General features: G+C 33.1%; 2 protein-coding genes across 6 annotated transcripts in view; both read left to right on the top strand.

Moving 5' to 3' along the window:
- Positions 1-1,002: 1,002 nt before the first annotated feature.
- On the top strand, positions 1,003-6,983 carry LOC105253055 (exostosin-1). Of its 2 annotated transcripts, none has more exons than XM_025408463.1 (8): positions 1,003-1,091; positions 3,194-4,237; positions 4,333-4,534; positions 4,635-4,754; positions 4,830-5,060; positions 5,166-5,432; positions 5,542-5,792; positions 5,867-6,983. In XM_025408463.1, exons 2-8 carry the CDS (start codon positions 3,354-3,356, stop codon positions 6,045-6,047), a joined length of 2,136 nt encoding a protein of 711 aa, XP_025264248.1. In that variant the 5' UTR covers positions 1,003-1,091; positions 3,194-3,353; the 3' UTR covers positions 6,048-6,983. The 2 variants fall into 2 exon arrangements, with proteins under 2 accessions (XP_025264248.1, XP_011259120.1); XM_011260818.3 differs by lacking the exon at positions 1,003-1,091 and adding an exon at positions 1,987-2,794.
- A 1,918-nt stretch (positions 6,984-8,901) lies between these two features.
- The window catches only part of LOC105253057, a 57,816-nt gene continuing 47,686 nt past the window's right edge, over positions 8,902-19,031 (top strand). For 2 of the 4 annotated variants that reach the window (XM_025408445.1, XM_025408444.1), the window contains exon 1: positions 8,904-9,424. In XM_025408445.1, the coding sequence (XP_025264230.1) occupies positions 9,373-9,424 (52 nt within the window). In that variant the 5' untranslated portion in view covers positions 8,904-9,372. Of the gene's footprint in view, positions 9,425-9,985; positions 10,070-19,031 lie in introns of those variants that run through there. The other 2 variants (XM_011260822.3, XM_025408446.1) reach the window with 2 other exon arrangements.

Genomic DNA, 19,031 nt, shown 5'->3' with positions numbered 1-19,031 from the left:
TAGACTTCATTTAATTTGAATTTCATTTTGATTTCAGCATGATTGAGCATTTAAGTTTTTCTAAATAATAAAAAATTTGTTCATGTGTTAGTAATTGCATTATATTGATGCTACGAGAATAATATTTCATAATCATTCTCGTTAGAAAGATAAATGTATATTTAAATTAGCAGAAATTGCGCGTTGCATATTTCACTTCTGACATAAATATTTTTTATAAATCGCGTGATTGATAATAATAATTGACAGTTGTGCTTTTTTTTTATTAATATTTCTATTTAATGGCTTCTCTTCGACTTATAATGATACCTTTGATTCGCGTTCTGATTCTGCGCTCGTATTCAGACATTAATTTTTATCGCAATAATTAAATTGATCCGATAATTAATTTAATAACGTTCGTTTTTTTCCATCATCGAGAACCTACAAAGAAGACGATGAAGACGGATTCCATCAATTCTGGTTGAAAGACGAGCGAGTGAAAAAGCGTCCACAGTTTCCGATTGCGTAATAATAGTCGAGTACAAATTCACCGTGATTGGCAAAAAAAATGCTTAGCTAGCAAATGTTAATCAATCGTACGTATTCATAAGTGCCGGAGCGCCTTGTATAAGGTACAAATTTCTTAGTCCGTATTCTTATTCCAAGTTTTTATTTAAGGTATTTATACACGACTTTATACGTTTATGCACATCAAAGTATCCAGTTCGACACAATCGGCATCGGGAAGATGATGGAAGCAAACGACATGTCTTTTCAGACCAATGTCTAAGTGTTTGAAGATACGAAGCGAATAGAATACTTGAGTAATTTATTTGGTTTTCTAATTTTAATTTTAAATTTAATTTGTAATTTTCTTTGTTTTTATTCCATTTAAATCCGTGTTTCTTTACTACACAGTAGACGACGTAAAAGGAATCCATTGGTTGGATCGCATTTAGCTCTTTAAATTTACATATATCAGCTGATGTTTTCGATGCAATTTGCGTCGATTTTTACGAAAGGAAGAGTTGCAATAGCGAGAACTGAGAGAATTTGCAATTTATCCGACCTGTGGGAAAGATAATACTTTGAATAGATCGCCTCATTACGTAAGTATCCGAGGATTGTTCAATTTGGCACGCATTGATCGTCGATACGCGAAATTGCCTCGCTCTTCTTATTGTGATTCATTGATACGTGTGTATGTATGTTAACGAGAAATAGTTATTAAATTGCAAATCGCCTGCATCCGCTTCTGCGACGTCAAGTAACGAACTACCTTGTGTGCCATTGCAATAGACAGGATGGCACAAAGATAGCGCGATATTTATAAGAATAATTTTCCTCTATAAAGCGTCTTATATAAAGCATAGCTCGGAACTATCGTATTCCTTATCAAGAAATTAACATTTTTTTTTCTTTAAAAGTTTCGAAAATGCATCGTTTTCAAGATACCTTATTTTTTTTATTTACTAATACAGTGCATTGCTGTTTCTTGAGCCTTCTTTTACTGTAAATGATTCTTCGTATATAAGTGTTTATAATTTCGTTTACAATTATGTTTAATATGTTTTACATTTTTATAATGAAACACTTGGAGAAATTTTATTTGAGCCAATATAAAAATTTTTTGGAAACTGTACTTTTCGACTCTAATAATAATAAGTAAAATATGTAATTTATGTAGTTTTTTTACTTTTTTTCATTATATTTCGTGTTCAATTATTATGGAGTAATTATGATTGAAAAATAAGATATTTTGGAAACTTTTGCATTTTTGGAAATTTTGGAAAGCGATATTTTTTTTCACAAAGAAATATAACAATATCAATCTGCATTTTATCTGTATCGGACAATTTGTATACAAATAGTATATTCAGTATTTTAAATAAATTATAAGTACAGTAATTGAGATCGATATGCATCAAATATATAATACTTTATGTATACATTCGCGCAATATTGGCAGATTCAGATCCCGTGATAAAGTCACACATACCTAGTTGAGTTTGAAGAGGAAAAATATTCGTAAAAATCCCCGTAATTCCGTCTCTAAACACTCACGCAATCTGAGGAAATTATTTTGTGAGAAAATCGCCGTTAAATTCCCGCGCGTCGCGCCACGTCTCGCCTATCGCTCTCACGAGGCAACGAAAGTCGGCCAACGTCAGGTAACACGATCGCAGGGTAAACGATTTGCCAGTCTAATCGTTTCAACGTCATCGCACGTATATATAATTCGCGTTGCTTTTTAAACCAATTATTCGACGCATCGCGGCAATGCAATGATCTCGCGCCCGCGGACGTTCGCCGATCAATGTCACGCGTGTCGATCCGTCACTGGGCAAAAATGCGAATGGGCGTAAAATCGCCGGCGGGCCCGACGACGTCGTAGGCCGCGCTTCCCAACTAACCTACAACCTCTAATGAGATGCGTCGACATCGGGGTGTGCTCGTAGATACCGCGTATCGCTCGTAAAAGTGATCAGTCATGAGTCGCGACGTCCGTGCGTGCCGTTCGACGACGACGTGGATAGAATCCGAGGCGATCGCTGACCGCGCGAGTTCCGGATCGCACCGCTTATAGGTTATCTCCGGATCTCTGCAGCAGTTGACGGTAACGATACTACGGTCACGTACGTATTTACGCGCGACGCGCATCCCAAGTGTCGTTGCGAATACTGCGCGTAAACGTATGCGGAATTTCTCCACGGCATATCACGGCATACGTCAGTCCGTCATGTGTCTTGCGAAGGTCAAGCCGTTTGAACTCTTCCTACCTAGAGTTGGCTTTTGTCTCGGTTTCAAACAGGTAATCACTTCCCACCAAGTCCCGCTTCGAATCACAATCGTATTTGTTTTCATCAATGTATTTGTCTTTTATCTGTGAAAAACGTTTGATGATTATTTTATTATTGTAATTTATCGCTGGAGCAGAATATGTGTCATATAATAATATGTATCTATCATTCTTATCACTATAATAATACGTGCAAAGTATTCACTTCGTTACTTCTCTTATGACAATATTAAATACTTATACATCTAGCTGTATTTTAAATATATATATATATATATATATATACAAAATTTTTCTTTAAACTTGATGGATTTAAAATTTATTGTTGCTATTTTTTCTTATTCTTACAAGTAATATATAGATTCAATAAATATGTAGATGTTATAATATGCAACCTTTGTTTTGTTACAGCAATACAAAAGATCAAGTGTGACTATCTTTTGGAGGAATTTTTGAATTACATAAGTAATTGTTGCAATGTGCTTGTGACTAAATATAAATCTTTTACATTGGTAAAATAATGCTTAGAATCATCGTATATCTTTGTATAACCTGACTGTAAATTTTGAAAATGCAAGCCAAGAAACGCTATCTATTATTATTTGTAACATGTGCGTTTCTTGGTTACTGTTACTTTGGCGGATATCGTTTGAAAAGCGAAAAATGGACAGGCAGATCTCAGTTGCCTTACGAGCGATTGCCTTCATATTTAAGTCTAAACGAGGAATTCTATGACAAAGATTTAAAGACATCCAGCGGGAGTTTAGCTATGTCTCAACGTGCAAAGCATTGCCGCATGGAAACCTGTTTTGACTTTACCAGATGCAAGCAAGGTTTCACTGTATATGTATATCCAATTGAGGAAGCGATAAGTCCGTTATACCAAAAAATATTAAATGTTATCACAGAGTCAAGATATTACACATCAGACCCTGCACGAGCATGTATATTTGTCTTAGCCCTGGATACATTAGATAGAGATCCTTTATCTACTGAATTTGTACACAACCTTCCTTCTAAACTGTTGCATCTGCCATATTGGAATAACGGGAGAAATCATCTGATATTTAACTTATATTCTGGTACATGGCCCGATTATTCAGAGGAATCGCTGGCTTTTGATATGGGTTATGCGATACTTGCTAAAGCCAGCATGTCCATCTTTAGACATAGATCAGACTTTGATGTATCGATACCTCTATTTGGAAAACAACATCCGGAACGTGGTGGAGAACCCGGTCAAGCGTTAGAAAATAATTTTCCTAATAATAAGAAATATGTGGCAGCTTTTAAGGGGAAACGATATGTCCATGGTATTGGATCTGAGACAAGAAATGCTCTCTATCATTTACATAATGGCAAAGATTTAGTATTTGTTACAACCTGCCGACATGGAAAAGCTTGGAGAGAATTTCAGGATGAACACTGTCAGCAAAATAATCAGGAATACGATACGTAAGTAGCAATTTATATAAATACTAAAACATTTTGTTGGATCGCATATTAACATTATTTGAAACCAACATGTAATTGCATATATTTGTTTACAGATACGACTATGAGATTTTATTAATGAATGCGACATTTTGTCTGGTTCCGCGAGGACGACGATTAGGCAGTTTTCGATTTCTAGAAGCCTTGCGAGCAGGATGTATTCCAGTTATTTTAAGTAATGGCTGGGCTCTTCCCTTTCACGAGCGTATCGATTGGACTCAAGCTGCCATATTTTCCGATGAGAGATTATTACTTCAAGTATATTGAAATTTAAAAATGTGTTCGAGCATACCTCGAAATACAATTTTATTTTGTATTGAGAAAAAAAGTATAGTAAAATTCTCTATGAACTTTACAGATTCCAGATATAGTACGTTCCGTTTCCAATGTACAAATTCTTAAATTGCGACAGCAAACGCAATTCTTATGGGAGAGATATTTTTCATCTATCGAGAAAATTGTATTCACCGCATTTGAGGTAATTATCCTTTTTTGCTACAATTTATTAAAATCTCGTTTTCGATCTTTCTAGTAATTATAATTATTAATTTAGAATATTCGCGAGCGTTTGCCATGGGAAGGAGCACGAGAAAGAATTGTCTGGAATACTAGTCCCGGAGCATTGGTGATTTTGCCACAATTTGCCGATAGTCAACAAGAACTTCCTTTTTCAAATAGTAATCCTGGTAATACTTTCACTGCCATAATCTATTCGCAATTAGGATCTACTGCAGTTCTTTATCGCCTGCTTCGGAGTCTCGCAAAAAGCAAATACCTAGATAAAGTAAGTCTATTCTATGTATTTTTTGTTATATCCTCTTTCGTATTATCGTTTTATTATATATTATAACATTAATATAATATTAATAATATTATAATTTTATTTAAGATAATACTTATGTGGAATTCGGACATTCCGGTGCCAAGAAAACCACGTTGGCAAGGTATCAAAGCGTCAATTCATATTGTCGCAGTTGATGGTATATCTCAACGTTTTTATCCTCATCCTCTAATCAAAACTAGTGCCATATTGTCGCTCGATGAAGACGCTACTCTAAATACTGACGAGATTGACTTCGCTTTTACGGTTTGGCAATCATTTCCCGATCGAATAGTAGGATATCCAGCGAGATCTCATTATTGGGATGACTCAAAGGTATATATATCATGTAACTCATTATTTTTTATATATTATATAACTCGATATTTTTGTCTAGTTTTTGCATTATTTTTTCTAATTGAGTTTATTTTGATTTTGTTCAAAGCGTTCCTGGGGTTACACCAGTAAATGGACAAACGATTATAGTATTATTCTTACTGGTGCGGCTTTCTATCATCGTTACTACAATACTTTATATACAGAGTTATTGAGCTCGACCCTCCATAAGACTGTGGAACAGTCGCAGAATTGCGAGGATATACTTATGAACTTTTTAGTGAGTCATGTTACACGAAGACCGCCCATCAAAGTGACGCAGCGTAAGCTGTACAAGGACACTACGGTAGCTGGAATCAGGTGGGTGTTGCTTATCATTGCGATTATGTGTATTGTTATCGTTATTTCTAATTTATGTGCGGTTTCGATTTCAGGTCCCCGTGGAACGATCCGGATCATTTCATACAACGGCAAACTTGCATGAATACATTTGTCGCTGTTTTCGGATATATGCCTCTGTTGCGATCTAACATGCGACTGGATCCCGTTCTGTTCAAAGACTCTGTAAGTAATCTACGCAAGAAGTATAGGCAAATTGAATTAGTTAGCAACTAGGATTGTATATGCTGTGCTCGATTTTTTACGCGCAACTATTTAATTTTACAAGCACGCTTGATGTAAAATTGCGATACGATACTAGATCTGTTTTTTTAACTTACTTATCTTTTTTTGCGTATTTAAAACAGAAAAAAGTTTATATTGAGGATTTTAAACAGAGAAAAACGAAAAAAAAGTATAGTTAAAAAAAGCAAATCTATTATTCGCCTTATCTGATTTACCATCTACGTGCGAGTGTAAAATGTATAGGGAACATTTAAGCGTTTACGATCTACGCTATATTAATGTCGGGCAATGAATCAAAGTCCGTTATCCAGCAAGGACACATAGTGATATCTTGCGATTTATTTGTGAGTACTTTTGTACAAAATGTAGAGCAAATTGTAGAATTGTAACAATGCATTTTCTATTTGATGATGTCTCGCATAGCTTTTATCTGCTGTGAGGCAACATTTAATTGATGTACATACAAATCGTTTTATAATTATTAATAAGAAAAAAATTATTTAATATAAGCACTTGGACTTTTCACATACTGATCATTGAGATAATTTAAATCAGTTGATAGAATCATTTAATCGGTTCGATAAAAATAAAAGAAAAGTTAAAATCAAATTTTTCTGATGGGCGTGTTCTTACATTGATTATGTTGCTAATGCTTGAAATATAAGAAGCAAGCAAGCAGATATCGTTTGTATATGATATTTTTTTAATTTTGGAGATTTGTATATGCTTTTTTATCTAAACAAATGTATTTCGTACAATTCTTCTTAGATTTGAAAAATGTCAGAGAAATCGAAAAAGTCTAGAATAGACTTTGTTAAGTGCTTTTAGTAGTGGTGACGTGAAAGTCAATATTTGTATCATGGAAAGAGGTGGAGAGAGAAGCAAGATTCGTTTATATATAAGATAATTGTAAAGATATTAGGATTTAATGAGATTATATATATATATATATATATATATATATATATATATATATATATCAATATATCGATTTTTCTTGATATCAAGTAATTTTGATGTTGTATAATTTATAGTGTCGCGTTACTAATCCTTTTCTTTCTTCTCTCTTTTAGAGAGAGGTTCATATATTTGAACTTAATTATAAGAACATTGTATCCAATAAAGAGATTATGTCAATTTATTCAACTTATGCACAATATTTAGCGCATATTGTCGCATATGTTGTATTATTTATTTTGTGATCGCATTTTATTGATTGCACTGATTTATGAGTGCATTTGAAATTTCGCAATTTAGCAGATCTATTTGAATACTGCCGAGTTCTCAGGAACACGTTTAAAAAAAAGGAAAATTTCTGTCAAGACGTCGCAACAATATCTAGTCGTTTACCGATATACACTGTTACACGATGGGAGAAGTAATATGTAATCCCTCAGAAGAAATATAATATGGCATCTATATTTGTCTTATCCGTTTTTAAGACGGAAGCTATCTGTATGTGATATGTTTTTAATTATTGTGTGCTTTATAATCGAGAAAAAGATTGAAAAAGGTTTATATAATTTTTATAAGAATATAAGAATATAATTGTAAGATTCTTATAAGAATTATAATTATATCATTACAAAAAATTTAATTATTCTTATAATTGTAAGAATTATAATATTTTATTATGATTATGGTTATGTATGTGTATGTGTATATATATATATATATATATATATATACATATTTATGTAATTATAATTATTATATAATTATATATAATTCTTATATTACATATTTTATAATATATTTTTGCAAGTTTTTATGGAGCATATGCGTTGCAATCAAAAGCGATCGCAAAATTAATTAAAGTCTGTGCGTATTATATTTTTATTTAGAATATTATAATCATTATTCATGAATTTTAGCAATTGGTTTATTGATCGATCGTATTTGATTTATATAAATTCATAAATGTTTGTAAATTAGTATCTAGTTGTATATAGAAATCTCGATATAATAATCTATCGTTTAATTCCTCGACGAACAATCCTAATACAAATATATTTTAAATCATGATTGGATTGGTTATTGAAGACGAGCATAATCTCTGTACAAAAAAATAATTCTGTGCAATGATCGCGGATATTTTGATCCTATTTGATATGAGCTAATGATTCTCCAATCTGTTAAACACATTTTCCATATAATTGTACTCCGCAAAAATAACGCAACATATATAATAAGATAGTATTAGTCATTTTATATGGAAAAGAAATAAACTGTTTTGTACAAAATAAGGTGCTGTGTTTAATAGAAGATAAAAATAATTATTATAATCAATTAATTTTTTATACTACATATAAATTCCCCATAACGATAAAAATTATAAAAAAAATAACAGAATAACGAGAGGACAATTATTAATGAAAACTAATAATAAAAAATTATTTTGAAAATTTATACAAATAATGATAAATTAATGAAAAATATCTTAAATGAAAAAATGCTTACAATTAACGATTGCTTTAATTTTAAAGCACAATATATTTATTAGTCTTAGAATGTTAAGTTATACATGTTTATTGTTTCTGTAAAAAAATATTTACAGAAGAGAATATTAGACATGAAAAGGATTTTTTTTCGATTAAAGTGTAAGTAGACAATTGGCGAGTGACTCTGATCGAGTGCAACCCTTTCCTCCGTCTTGGTCGCGGAAAAATCGGATGCGGTTTCAGGGTTAACAACGCGACGGGGAGAGGTGAAAAAAAATTTCAGGAAGGCGGATTTCGTCCACCACCCGACCAGTCCCCACTCCATTCCTGGTGATCGTGAACGTCCGAGGTGGTGGGCGATACACGGTGGTGGTGCGGCACCAAGACTCCCTTCTTTGTTGCCGCGCTCAGTTAGAAAGGTGACTATGCCAAGAAGACAGGAGGTATCGAGCACGCCTCGCCTGTGTTATACTCGCAGTCACCTTTCTCTCCTCGTGACCGTAGCATATGTTCTGCGAATGTCCATGGCGTATTCGCGGCTTTTCTAATAACGGCGCTGCACTGCGGCTTTCGTAGGCGCATCTCGTTCGGCGCGATTCGAAAGAAGAAGAAAAAAAAAGAAATTTAGAGTGCGACAATCGCCCGAGGATCAGTTCGCGTCGTCTGAATTCGGACGCGGACCGAGAGCGAGTTTAAATTTCGCGCCGAAAGAAAGCGCGCCGATTCCGCTCGTTCCGGAGTTCAGTCGGGAAGTGAGAGTCGCCGCGAACAAGGAGTCGAATAACATCGCCGCTGATCGATCGCCCTTCATCCCCCGGGAATCAGGAGTTCCTGATTGTGATCCTGCACCAATCCTTCGTCAACCAGGAGGCAAGATGATAATCGTGAACAGCGTATTGCTGATTTTAGCGGTCGTGTCGAGAGTGGGTGAGTTTTACAGTTTCAGTTGCACTCTTCCCCTCTTCGTCGCGAAGAGGGTGATAAGATGTAAGCCAAAAAATCATGCATCTAGCTTAATTGATATAATTTATATTCGAGTTATACATGTTGTTTCTCTCTCTTCAATATACTTTGCGTCAATTTTCCACAAGTTAAAAACGCAACTTAATAGAGGATCGCGTTCAAAAATTCCATCCATTAAAACATCCATCGAAACAGACTCATAATATCGATATTTTACATTGTACGATTATGGTTACATGTAATCGCAAATCGATAGGGAAAAGAAACGGCGGACTTCCGCAGATTCGTTCGATGTATGGAAGCAGATTTTTAAACAAGTATTGGCAGCGCGGGAAAGGCTGTGTCGCGATGAGGTCGCTGGAATCGCATGCGCATTCGCTCGCGCGCGTATTAGCCGCGAAAATGTCAGTTTACGTAATGCACGGGCCGTTGGATAACTTGGCACACATGCGGAAATCAAGCTAATGCGCCTGCCGATCCCCCGGGGTGCGCCCGAGGGTAGTCGTTGTTCGTTACGTTGAAAAATTTCCTCCTCGCCCTGCCTTCTCGGTCGACGGGAATGTCTTGCATGGGCGATCAATGTTGGACATTGCAGTCGAGAATGCATGGGTAAGTTTTGAAATATATATTATATTTATAAACACGCTCTCTCATGCTCGTATAATTTTTTTTTTCATTGAGACTGGTTCTAATAAGACTCCAATAATACATTGTGCAGTCTCATTACTTCGAAGCAAAATATCTTTTCTCGTGTAAAATCGAAGTATTAAACCCGCGCGAATAATCGAATATTTATTTCAATAGGATTTTGTTATTTAATTACTTTCGATTCGAACGTATCATGCGGGTCATTGTACAGAATGCGCATTTGCAATTATATAATTCCATTACTCGGAGTCTGTGGAGTTTAATATATGAATTTCTGTACATGCGAGATGTTGAGAAACAGCAGGCCTGACTCGAATATAGAATATAGAATTTATTAAATGATAATAAATGCATGTAAATATATATTTTCCAGACAAATACAAAGAAATGTTCCTCTCATAATCTCATAATCTTTTTTTTTAAATCATTTTAATACCTGATCCACGAAGACAATTCAATAAAATAAGAAATATTAATTCAAAAATTAAGAATGTTGATTTTACATGCAGATTTTCTTTTTTTTACATTTCATAAATATTTTGAGAACATTTGTCTGATATTTTCGAAAATGTAAAACTCTTGAAGTATTATGTCAAATATTTTCTGCATTTATTAGTTTCAAATTTCTGTTCAGAATAATTTAAAAACTAATTAACGTTGTCTCATTAAATATCATTGTAACAACAAGCATTAATAACTTGCTGGATACCTGTCAGATGGTAAAAACGAGTGAATTATCTATATGACTATCTAACCGTCGATCTGCGATAGCGAGACTTATATTAGACATCTCGAGTGAAGAATCTAAGCAATTAAATTTATACACAATACATAGTTAAATCGCGAAAGCTATTTCTTCCCAACGTGACACCCGGCAATGATTTAACATTTCCAAATACAGGAATCTCCCGCAGATCGCGTCCTCTCTTCTGTCTAACAAGGAGGAGAAAAACTTTTGCAATCCGACAGCACGGTAGGTCGGTTTCGCATGCGAAACGACCGATTTGCGAAACTTTACCGCGGCGTTGGCCGAGCTCGGATAGAATCGGTCGGAGCGAATGTATTTCGTTAGGAAATTTTGCGAATCCATCACGAATCGTATTCGGCCACCTCCCTTCCCTAGGAAGTTTTGCTTCAACAGCCGCGAATTCAAATTATTTCGACGAAATCGACTCATCTATCGAGTGAAGAAATCGACACAATGCTTATTGCTTCGTGTGAGAGATTTTCAGTTATAAAATTAATGATTGCGAATTATTATTAAAGTATTTATTGATTCAATGGTTGAAGCTTCAATTATTTGGAAAATATATATTTTTCTATAAATACATATTTGTATAAAAAAGCGGTTATTAGTAGAATTATTCAAACAATGTTATTTATACATGTTAATCTTTAATTATCATAATAATCGTTAGAAACAATAATTATTGATTTTTAAAAAATTTTTTCCCAATGGATAGATGAGTTAGTTTGATCGAAATAATTTTTTATTCTTTATGGCAGTAGGATTTCCCCGATAGGATACTTCAGAATACAAATCTCCGTGAATTCGCAAAATTTTTTGGCCAAATATATTTGTTGACGCGCTCGGAAATTCTTCGTGTATTCTATTTATAACCAGAGATCTCCGATAAATTATATCACTCGATTTCGTCTTTATCGTATCAAATAAATTTTTAAAGCGGGCTTTTCGGATGAAGTCTATGAAAATAACTGATAAGAGTAACATAAAGCCGTTCTTTGTCGCGATCTGTAAAGATCTTGATAGATCAAAGGATTCATCGCGAGAGGTGCTCGCGAGTGGGGTTTGAACGCGAAGCCACATCGCGGATTCGAACAAAGGAGAATGTTAACAGTATTGTGTTACATTTCGGTAACACAGTGGATAACGGGCTTGGCGTGGAAATGATCCGCTTGCGAAATCCGCCGGAGGTGCTCGGTTGCACCGTGCGCAGGCAGCATTCAGCGGCGGCAGCAATCAGAAATCTGTTCCCATCGGTTAACAAGGCGGCAGGAGTAGAGCGAGGGAAGGAAAGGGTCCTGTCTTTCGTCTCGCAAGACGCGTATCCGCCGTCGCGATCGCGCCAGGTCGAGGTGAGATAATAGGAAAGGAGAAATTTGCCTGATCGCGCGCGATCCGCATCCTCAGGTGTGCAACGGCACATGACAAAGGATACGTGCGTTTTTCTAAATGGCCTTTTTCTCTTGCAAAGGAGATTTTGATAAATACATATTACATGCACCGATGAAAATGCAAAATGAAAGCGCTCGTGAATTATGACGACATTAATAGCGTTGTCCTTCTCGTTGCTCTTTAGAAAGAAGGTATTTTATTTTATAAAAATATTTATAAATAATATATTATAATATATTATTATAATATGATGGAAATATTTATTATATATATATATATATATATATATTATATATATATATATATTTAAATTAATTTGCGGATCGCGATGGTTGCAGTTACTCTTTTAATAAATCATTGATTAATTGAGATGATAGTTAAATACTGGAATTCGTAAGCAGCACATTTACGTAATTTGTAAATCTATAAATGTCATCAACATTCGTAACGCTGTCTGTAACGATTGTATTGTCGACTGTGTTATAATGATTAATTGAGAACATAAAAATGTTTTACGAGTCAGTGAGTTTGTGATTGAAACACGTCTCGGGAATTTTATTGCTTCTTTCTCTAGTCTCTATTATCTTATACATCTTTATATTCGGTTTTGTTAATACTTGCTTTTCGCGTGATAAATTGATATTTCTCGAAACATTTATTTTTATTTGTCGTTCTGCAAGTTACAGATATGACATAATAAAATTCATTTAACGATGAATGTATTATTCTATATTTTTTATAATCTTTTTAAGATATTGATATTTTAGCGAATATGCTTTATATTCATGCATAGCAAACTTTAATATTTCTCAAATTACTTTGCATGCGCGAAGAAAATATTTATTTCGACCGCGTATATTTTTTATATATTTAATTATTTTCTAAATAGAACATATACAAACACATACACAAAATTATTGTAAAGCAATGTAAAATTCATGTATATATAACGGAAAGAGATTATATATATATATATATATATATATATATATATATATATATATAATAATTGTACGATGTTTTTTTGTCGTCACAATCATTTCACAGTTTAATGTGATGTAATTATATAACATCAAATATATCTATTCGAGTGATATATATAAGAGAAACGGATCTGGTACGACGCGTAGGCGGCCCGTTTCGTGATAATGTCGGTTCGCATCAGTGAAGTAATTTAGCAGTCGGAATGCAGTCTACGCCCTATAATTTACACGTCGCCGGCGTATCTTGGCGTCAAGGGCTTCTCAGAGATTGCATACAACTCGCTCTAAGTGGTCACGTTATCCTTTCTAAAAGTGAAGAATTATAGCGCCACTTCTAGGCAACGCAAATCAAGACATATCTCATCTTCAAGAATCAATATAAATTGTTTTTTTTTTCTGTATAGAGTTACATAGTATTTAAAATTATATTATTCACAATATTTTCTTAAGCTTTTTAAAAATGCATTATCTTTTTTTTTTAATTTCTATCGATATTCGATTTTGGTCTCTGGATTATTAATACTCGCACTTTTTCTTTTGTAGATTATTTCACTTGTTATATTTGACAGCGAAGAGCACTGAAATAAATAAAATCGATATTTACCGCATTGATCAATTCATAACCGCCCACACCCGCCGCGTACACACATTTGTGCGCGCGCGATCGTAAATCATTGTGCTTTTTAAGCTGGTTAAATCACGATCCTTAATACTACCCACACGCAGGATACCCCATATTCCCAGACAGGACGGAACTACGATCGCGCAAAGTAATAAAATCGGTACCTTGAAGCCCATATGGATTTGTTATCCTCATGTCTCTCTCGGTAGGCACTCACGCAAATAGATGCGAAAGAGAAATACATTTGAAAAACGCTCTGTTCTCTTTCTTTCTCTTTCTTTTTCTTTTCTCTCTCCCCCTTTCAGCTATTATCTTTTCTCCAGGATTCCGCGTCGCTTCGCAATTATCAGGGGAATTTACCGGCGGTGTTTATACTCTGCATTACAGGCAGCCCTCGACCATTTTATCCGTCGACACGAAAAAATCATTACATTCTCGGCTATGCTTATGTTGAGGTAAAAATATTCGCGGCTCGGAAAGACAGAGAAAAAGAGAGAAACAGGGGTTGAGAGAAACGCGGTTTATTCTCTGCAAATTCTTTAAGTGCATGCACAGGAAATGATTTACATGTATCGTGATTGTGAATAATTTAATTATAGTTAACACATGATTTTTTATTCTTTAAATATACGTATTTTCAAAGTCAATTAGATTTTAATTTGCAGTTTAATTACAATTCGATTTCAATTCAAAGCTTAGAAAGATAAATAGTATTGATTGAATAAGAAAAGAATTTAGAATTTGCAGTAATACAATAAATTGTACACAAGTTTTGTCTGATATTAACTAGATTTGAAAGAAAGAAAAAGAAAGAGAGAGACTCAACTCCTTATGCGAGCCTTCACGTTCACCGATTCACTAAAGCTCTTACAGCTTTATGTTCTTGAAAAATGCGTCCCGACCCATTGCTCCGCGCTCAGGATTCCATCAGCACCCACGCAACCACGCCGTATTGCAATTACCAAGGAGATTTACTGCGAACGCGGGTGTCTCTTATGTTCTTGCGATCGCGTAACGTTAGCTCAGAAAGTACAACACCAGAGTTTATCGAATATGACCGTAATATTCGTAAGACGGGATATTTCCATCGTTGATATGTATCTATTCAGCTGAAGATTATTTTCGCGTACATAAAGAGCATCTTCCATTTTTTTATTACTTTTTATTTCTACATTATATTTCTAGAATTTCGATTACGATGGATAAAATACAAATCTTTTCAAAGAATGCTAATGTTTCTGAAATTCTAGCTTTCAGAAATTCTAAATATAGAGTTTGAAAAATATAAGATTAAAAAATATAAGAATATAAAAATAGATGGGTCAGTTTTTCAATTTTTTATGTATATACAGAAATCAATAATTTTTTTGTTTCCATCAGCATCGAAAATAGAAAATAATATAAGATAGAAAATAATATTTTTGGAAAACTATTTAAAATATTCATAAATCTACTTAAAAAAATTTAAGATGCATTCTCGAATGCGAAAAATTTTTCAATGATATTTTATAATTCTCGTGAAAGAATTTAAATACTTTTCATGAATATTAAAATATGTTTCCTTCTAGTTTTTTTTAATGTTCTGGATTAAAGCAAGCTTTGTATCTCAAGTAAAAATTTTATAAAAATAAATAATTTAAAAAACTGTTATTTTTTTACATAATGAAAAGAATATAAAATATATTGGTACTTTATATCTTCAGATTTTTATTTCTTACATTTAATTACCGTAATTATATTATTGTTTATAAAAGAGGAAAGTATGCAAAAGAAATATATTAAATTATTATATTCAATTATGTGAGAAAGATAAACTATGACAAATTATCAATGATTCGATGATCATGCAGACAAACTTATTACAAAATTAAATTATAAATCTCTTTCTCTCTATTTCTTTGTTTCTTATCCTTCAATCTATATTGCATTGAGAAAACGAATATATGCGATGCGAAGAAATAAAGACCACCGTGGCGGCGCATTTCATTCAATCTTTATCCGTTTATGTCGCTCTCTGAAAGCATTTCTTGGCTATTATTATCCTTCTCTGGGTATTCCATCGGTAAGCGTCATACATGTATATACGCATTGCAATTACCGGGCGAATTTACCGCAGGGTGCACGTACATTATGCCCTACAGGTATCTCCTTTATTATGTTCCCAGTCCGTATTGTACTAAAGAATTGTAAAAAGTATATGATATATCTACAGTCAGGAAGAAAATTGAACGGACAAGCGATTATTATGAAATAATCTAGCGATTATTTTTCAATTAATTATTCCTTAATTTTTTTTATTATCAGAGTTAAATTTTGCAGAGAAATTTTTAGAGTAATTTTACATAAATACAATACTTAAGAAATATTTAAGAAGATCTAATCTCAGTTCAAAAAATATTTAATTTTAAAATCTCTTTTCATTATCAATTGTTTAGATATTTTTATTTAAAGTGAAATATATAAAATTGCTCTAAATTTTGTTAGTTATATTGTGTTAAATATTTTAAATATTGTAGTCAATCAATCGGTATCATTATTCTCGAACTATGTAGTCGTATAATTTTTACATCGAATTTAATTTGTGCTCTTTCGTCATTATGGTATCCCACGGGATCACACGCATGTCGGCATATACAGAGTGTTCTTTCGTGTTGCAATTGAAAGATTTACCGCGTACGTGAATGTATATTATGATTGTATGTTCCCGCGTGGCTCGTTTTATCCACCCGCCGTAAGTTTTGCCCCGCCGGCAATTACCCGGAGAATTTACCGTATCCAATCCACCGATATCGGTTCTTTCGCTCGCTTGTCCATTATCCTTGGCGACTGGTCATTTCCCATCTCCCATCTCGACGCCGACGAGAAAATCGCGATATATGAACAAAAAAGAAATATAAAGTTGCAGAGCTCGCTCGTGAAAATTCAACGATGCGTGTATATTTATATTAGTCAAAATTTATCGCATCTCATAGATATATTCATCTTTTTTTTTGGATTTGAACTGAAAATCCGAAATATAATAAGACATCAAAGACATCGGATGCCATATTGATTCTCCGATTAATTTAAAGCTAATTTCTCTTTAGAAAAAATTTTGATAAAAGTCATCTTTTATTACGACTTTTCAGTTTATAAAAAATAAATTTCTTTTGAAATTCATTGAAAGATATTGTCATTAACGAATTTTTTCATTTTTATTTATAGCAATTAATCCATGAAATTTTTTAGTGCTTTAAGAAAAGCTTTTCTTTCTTAATAGTTTATAGAATCTATAATTATCTATAATTGATATTTTTTAAGGAAACATTGATTCTATCAATCAAAGAATCTGTCCTCAAAAGAATATATTTTGAGATTAAAGTACTTTGTATCATTGAAATTTAAAGATTTAATTTTTTTTTCTTTTAAATTTATATTCCATTTTCACTTATTATATCTTCAAAATATTATAGAAAATATTTTATAATTATATTGCATATTTTAATTGCATTGTTTTAAAAATAAAAAATCGACATATACAAGATATATATACACATGCTTTAAGGATCTCTCAAGGGACTGTAATCATTTTTTTGTATATTGATTAATATTACGATATGTATCATTGTCTTAAGAATTAATGAAAAATTTTAGTTATTTTATGTGACATGATAAAATCAAATTCTACTGATATTCTTCTATACTGCTTTTATACTTAACAGAAATAAAAAAATTATTTACTACTTTACAAGATTGTCAAATGTGATTTTAGTAAGACAATAAATGGCGTATAGATAATATATTAACACTCATTACGAGCGTTGCGAATACATAGATAATCAATCGCTTTCGTCACACGAATTATACAAAAGCCGCCGAGGCGATATACTTCCCAGCTTACATCGTAAACCATTCGAAACGATCATTATTCGCTCGGAAAGAACTAATTGTTAATACCGAATGTAGTAATAACGCGAGTTGCGCGGTCATTATCCTTAAGAGTTTACAACGCCCGATTCCGCGGGAATAGCCCTGCGGCTGTTAAATTCTTATACACACTATAGGCGAAACACAATATAACTCTCTCTCTCTCTCTTTCATATTATATATTTGATAGATGCTACTAACAATTTAATAAGAGTGAATAAATAGCCTATTTATATGTCTAAAATAATTATATATCAAAAATAATTCAGCGAGTTGAAAACAGGAAAAAATCGAAATCAATTTTTTTTAACGGGTTAAAATAAAAATTTGTAACAAAAATATGGAAAAACAAATATACTTATTTTTTCCGAAAAGTTTTTGTCAAATCGGAAGAGCGGAAATTTTGAAAATGATTCTAAACGCATTCTCCAAACGTTTTTATTAAAACAGGTTCGAGTATTGCTGAAAGATTTTAATGAAGAATTTCTCGATGTAATTTACTCGGCGTTATTACAAATTAACGCATAGATTACGTTGCGCAAGGTCGTGTTTCATAATAATGATCTTTATGTACGCGTTAACCACATTTTCATTTACCATAAATTAGATGGATGAAAGAAACGCATGGGGGGGCTTCTCTCTCGTTAAAATCCTTCGAACTTTTACTCGGGTGGTTTATCGTCAAACAGAGTTTATTGCCCTCGGCAGATAATCCCCGGCGGCTCGTGTCGTAGGTCAAGAATTCTTTTTTCAAAAAGGGCCATCGCCCACGCTCGTAGCCGAGAAAGAGAGACTCGGTGGCATAATGATTTAATATATTCAAGTATCGTGATTCTGAGCGTCATTAAACGGTCTACTTTGCAGCAAGCTATGTTTTCGATCTCGTGAAAGAGGTGTGTTGCTTTACGTGCAAGTTCCTAATTAATTTATAACAATATTTAATTGCATAAAATTATGTGTTTTTTTATGTTCGAATTATCTCTTTTTTAATATCATGAATAAAGAAACGAAGAAGCACACATTTAAATGAAGAAACACACATTTTTATCTTTTATTAGATGATGAATGTCTTGCGTGTTCATCTATTCATAAAATAAAGATCGAATAATTGATATGCATCATACGATATAATTTTTATAATTCATGTTACATCTTCGTTTTTAAAACATAAAAGCGATCAGTTTGAGGAATATAAATAAAGAAAAGAATTTATATTAATATAATAAATTAAATTAATGTTTTTTAACTCTCTTCCTTTATTTTATTACTTTATAA

This window comes from Camponotus floridanus, unplaced genomic scaffold, assembly GCF_003227725.1.
Source record: "Camponotus floridanus strain SB8 unplaced genomic scaffold, Cflo_v7.5 scaffold21, whole genome shotgun sequence".
Taxonomy (NCBI): domain Eukaryota; kingdom Metazoa; phylum Arthropoda; class Insecta; order Hymenoptera; family Formicidae; genus Camponotus; species Camponotus floridanus.
The sequence above is the reverse complement of the archived record's forward strand: the minus strand, read 5'-3'. Positions and strand labels throughout refer to the sequence as shown.

Bases quoted from the DNA above. Each gene is read 5' to 3' on its own strand.
- LOC105253055 (XM_025408463.1), top strand. From the start codon at position 3,354: ATGCAAGCCAAGAAACGCTATCTATTATTATTTGTAACATGTGCGTTT. The intron at 4,755-4,829 runs GTAATTATCCTT...TTATTAATTTAG, and splicing joins TTGTATTCACCGCATTTGAG to AATATTCGCGAGCGTTTGCC. The intron at 5,061-5,165 runs GTAAGTCTATTC...ATTTTATTTAAG, and splicing joins AAAGCAAATACCTAGATAAA to ATAATACTTATGTGGAATTC.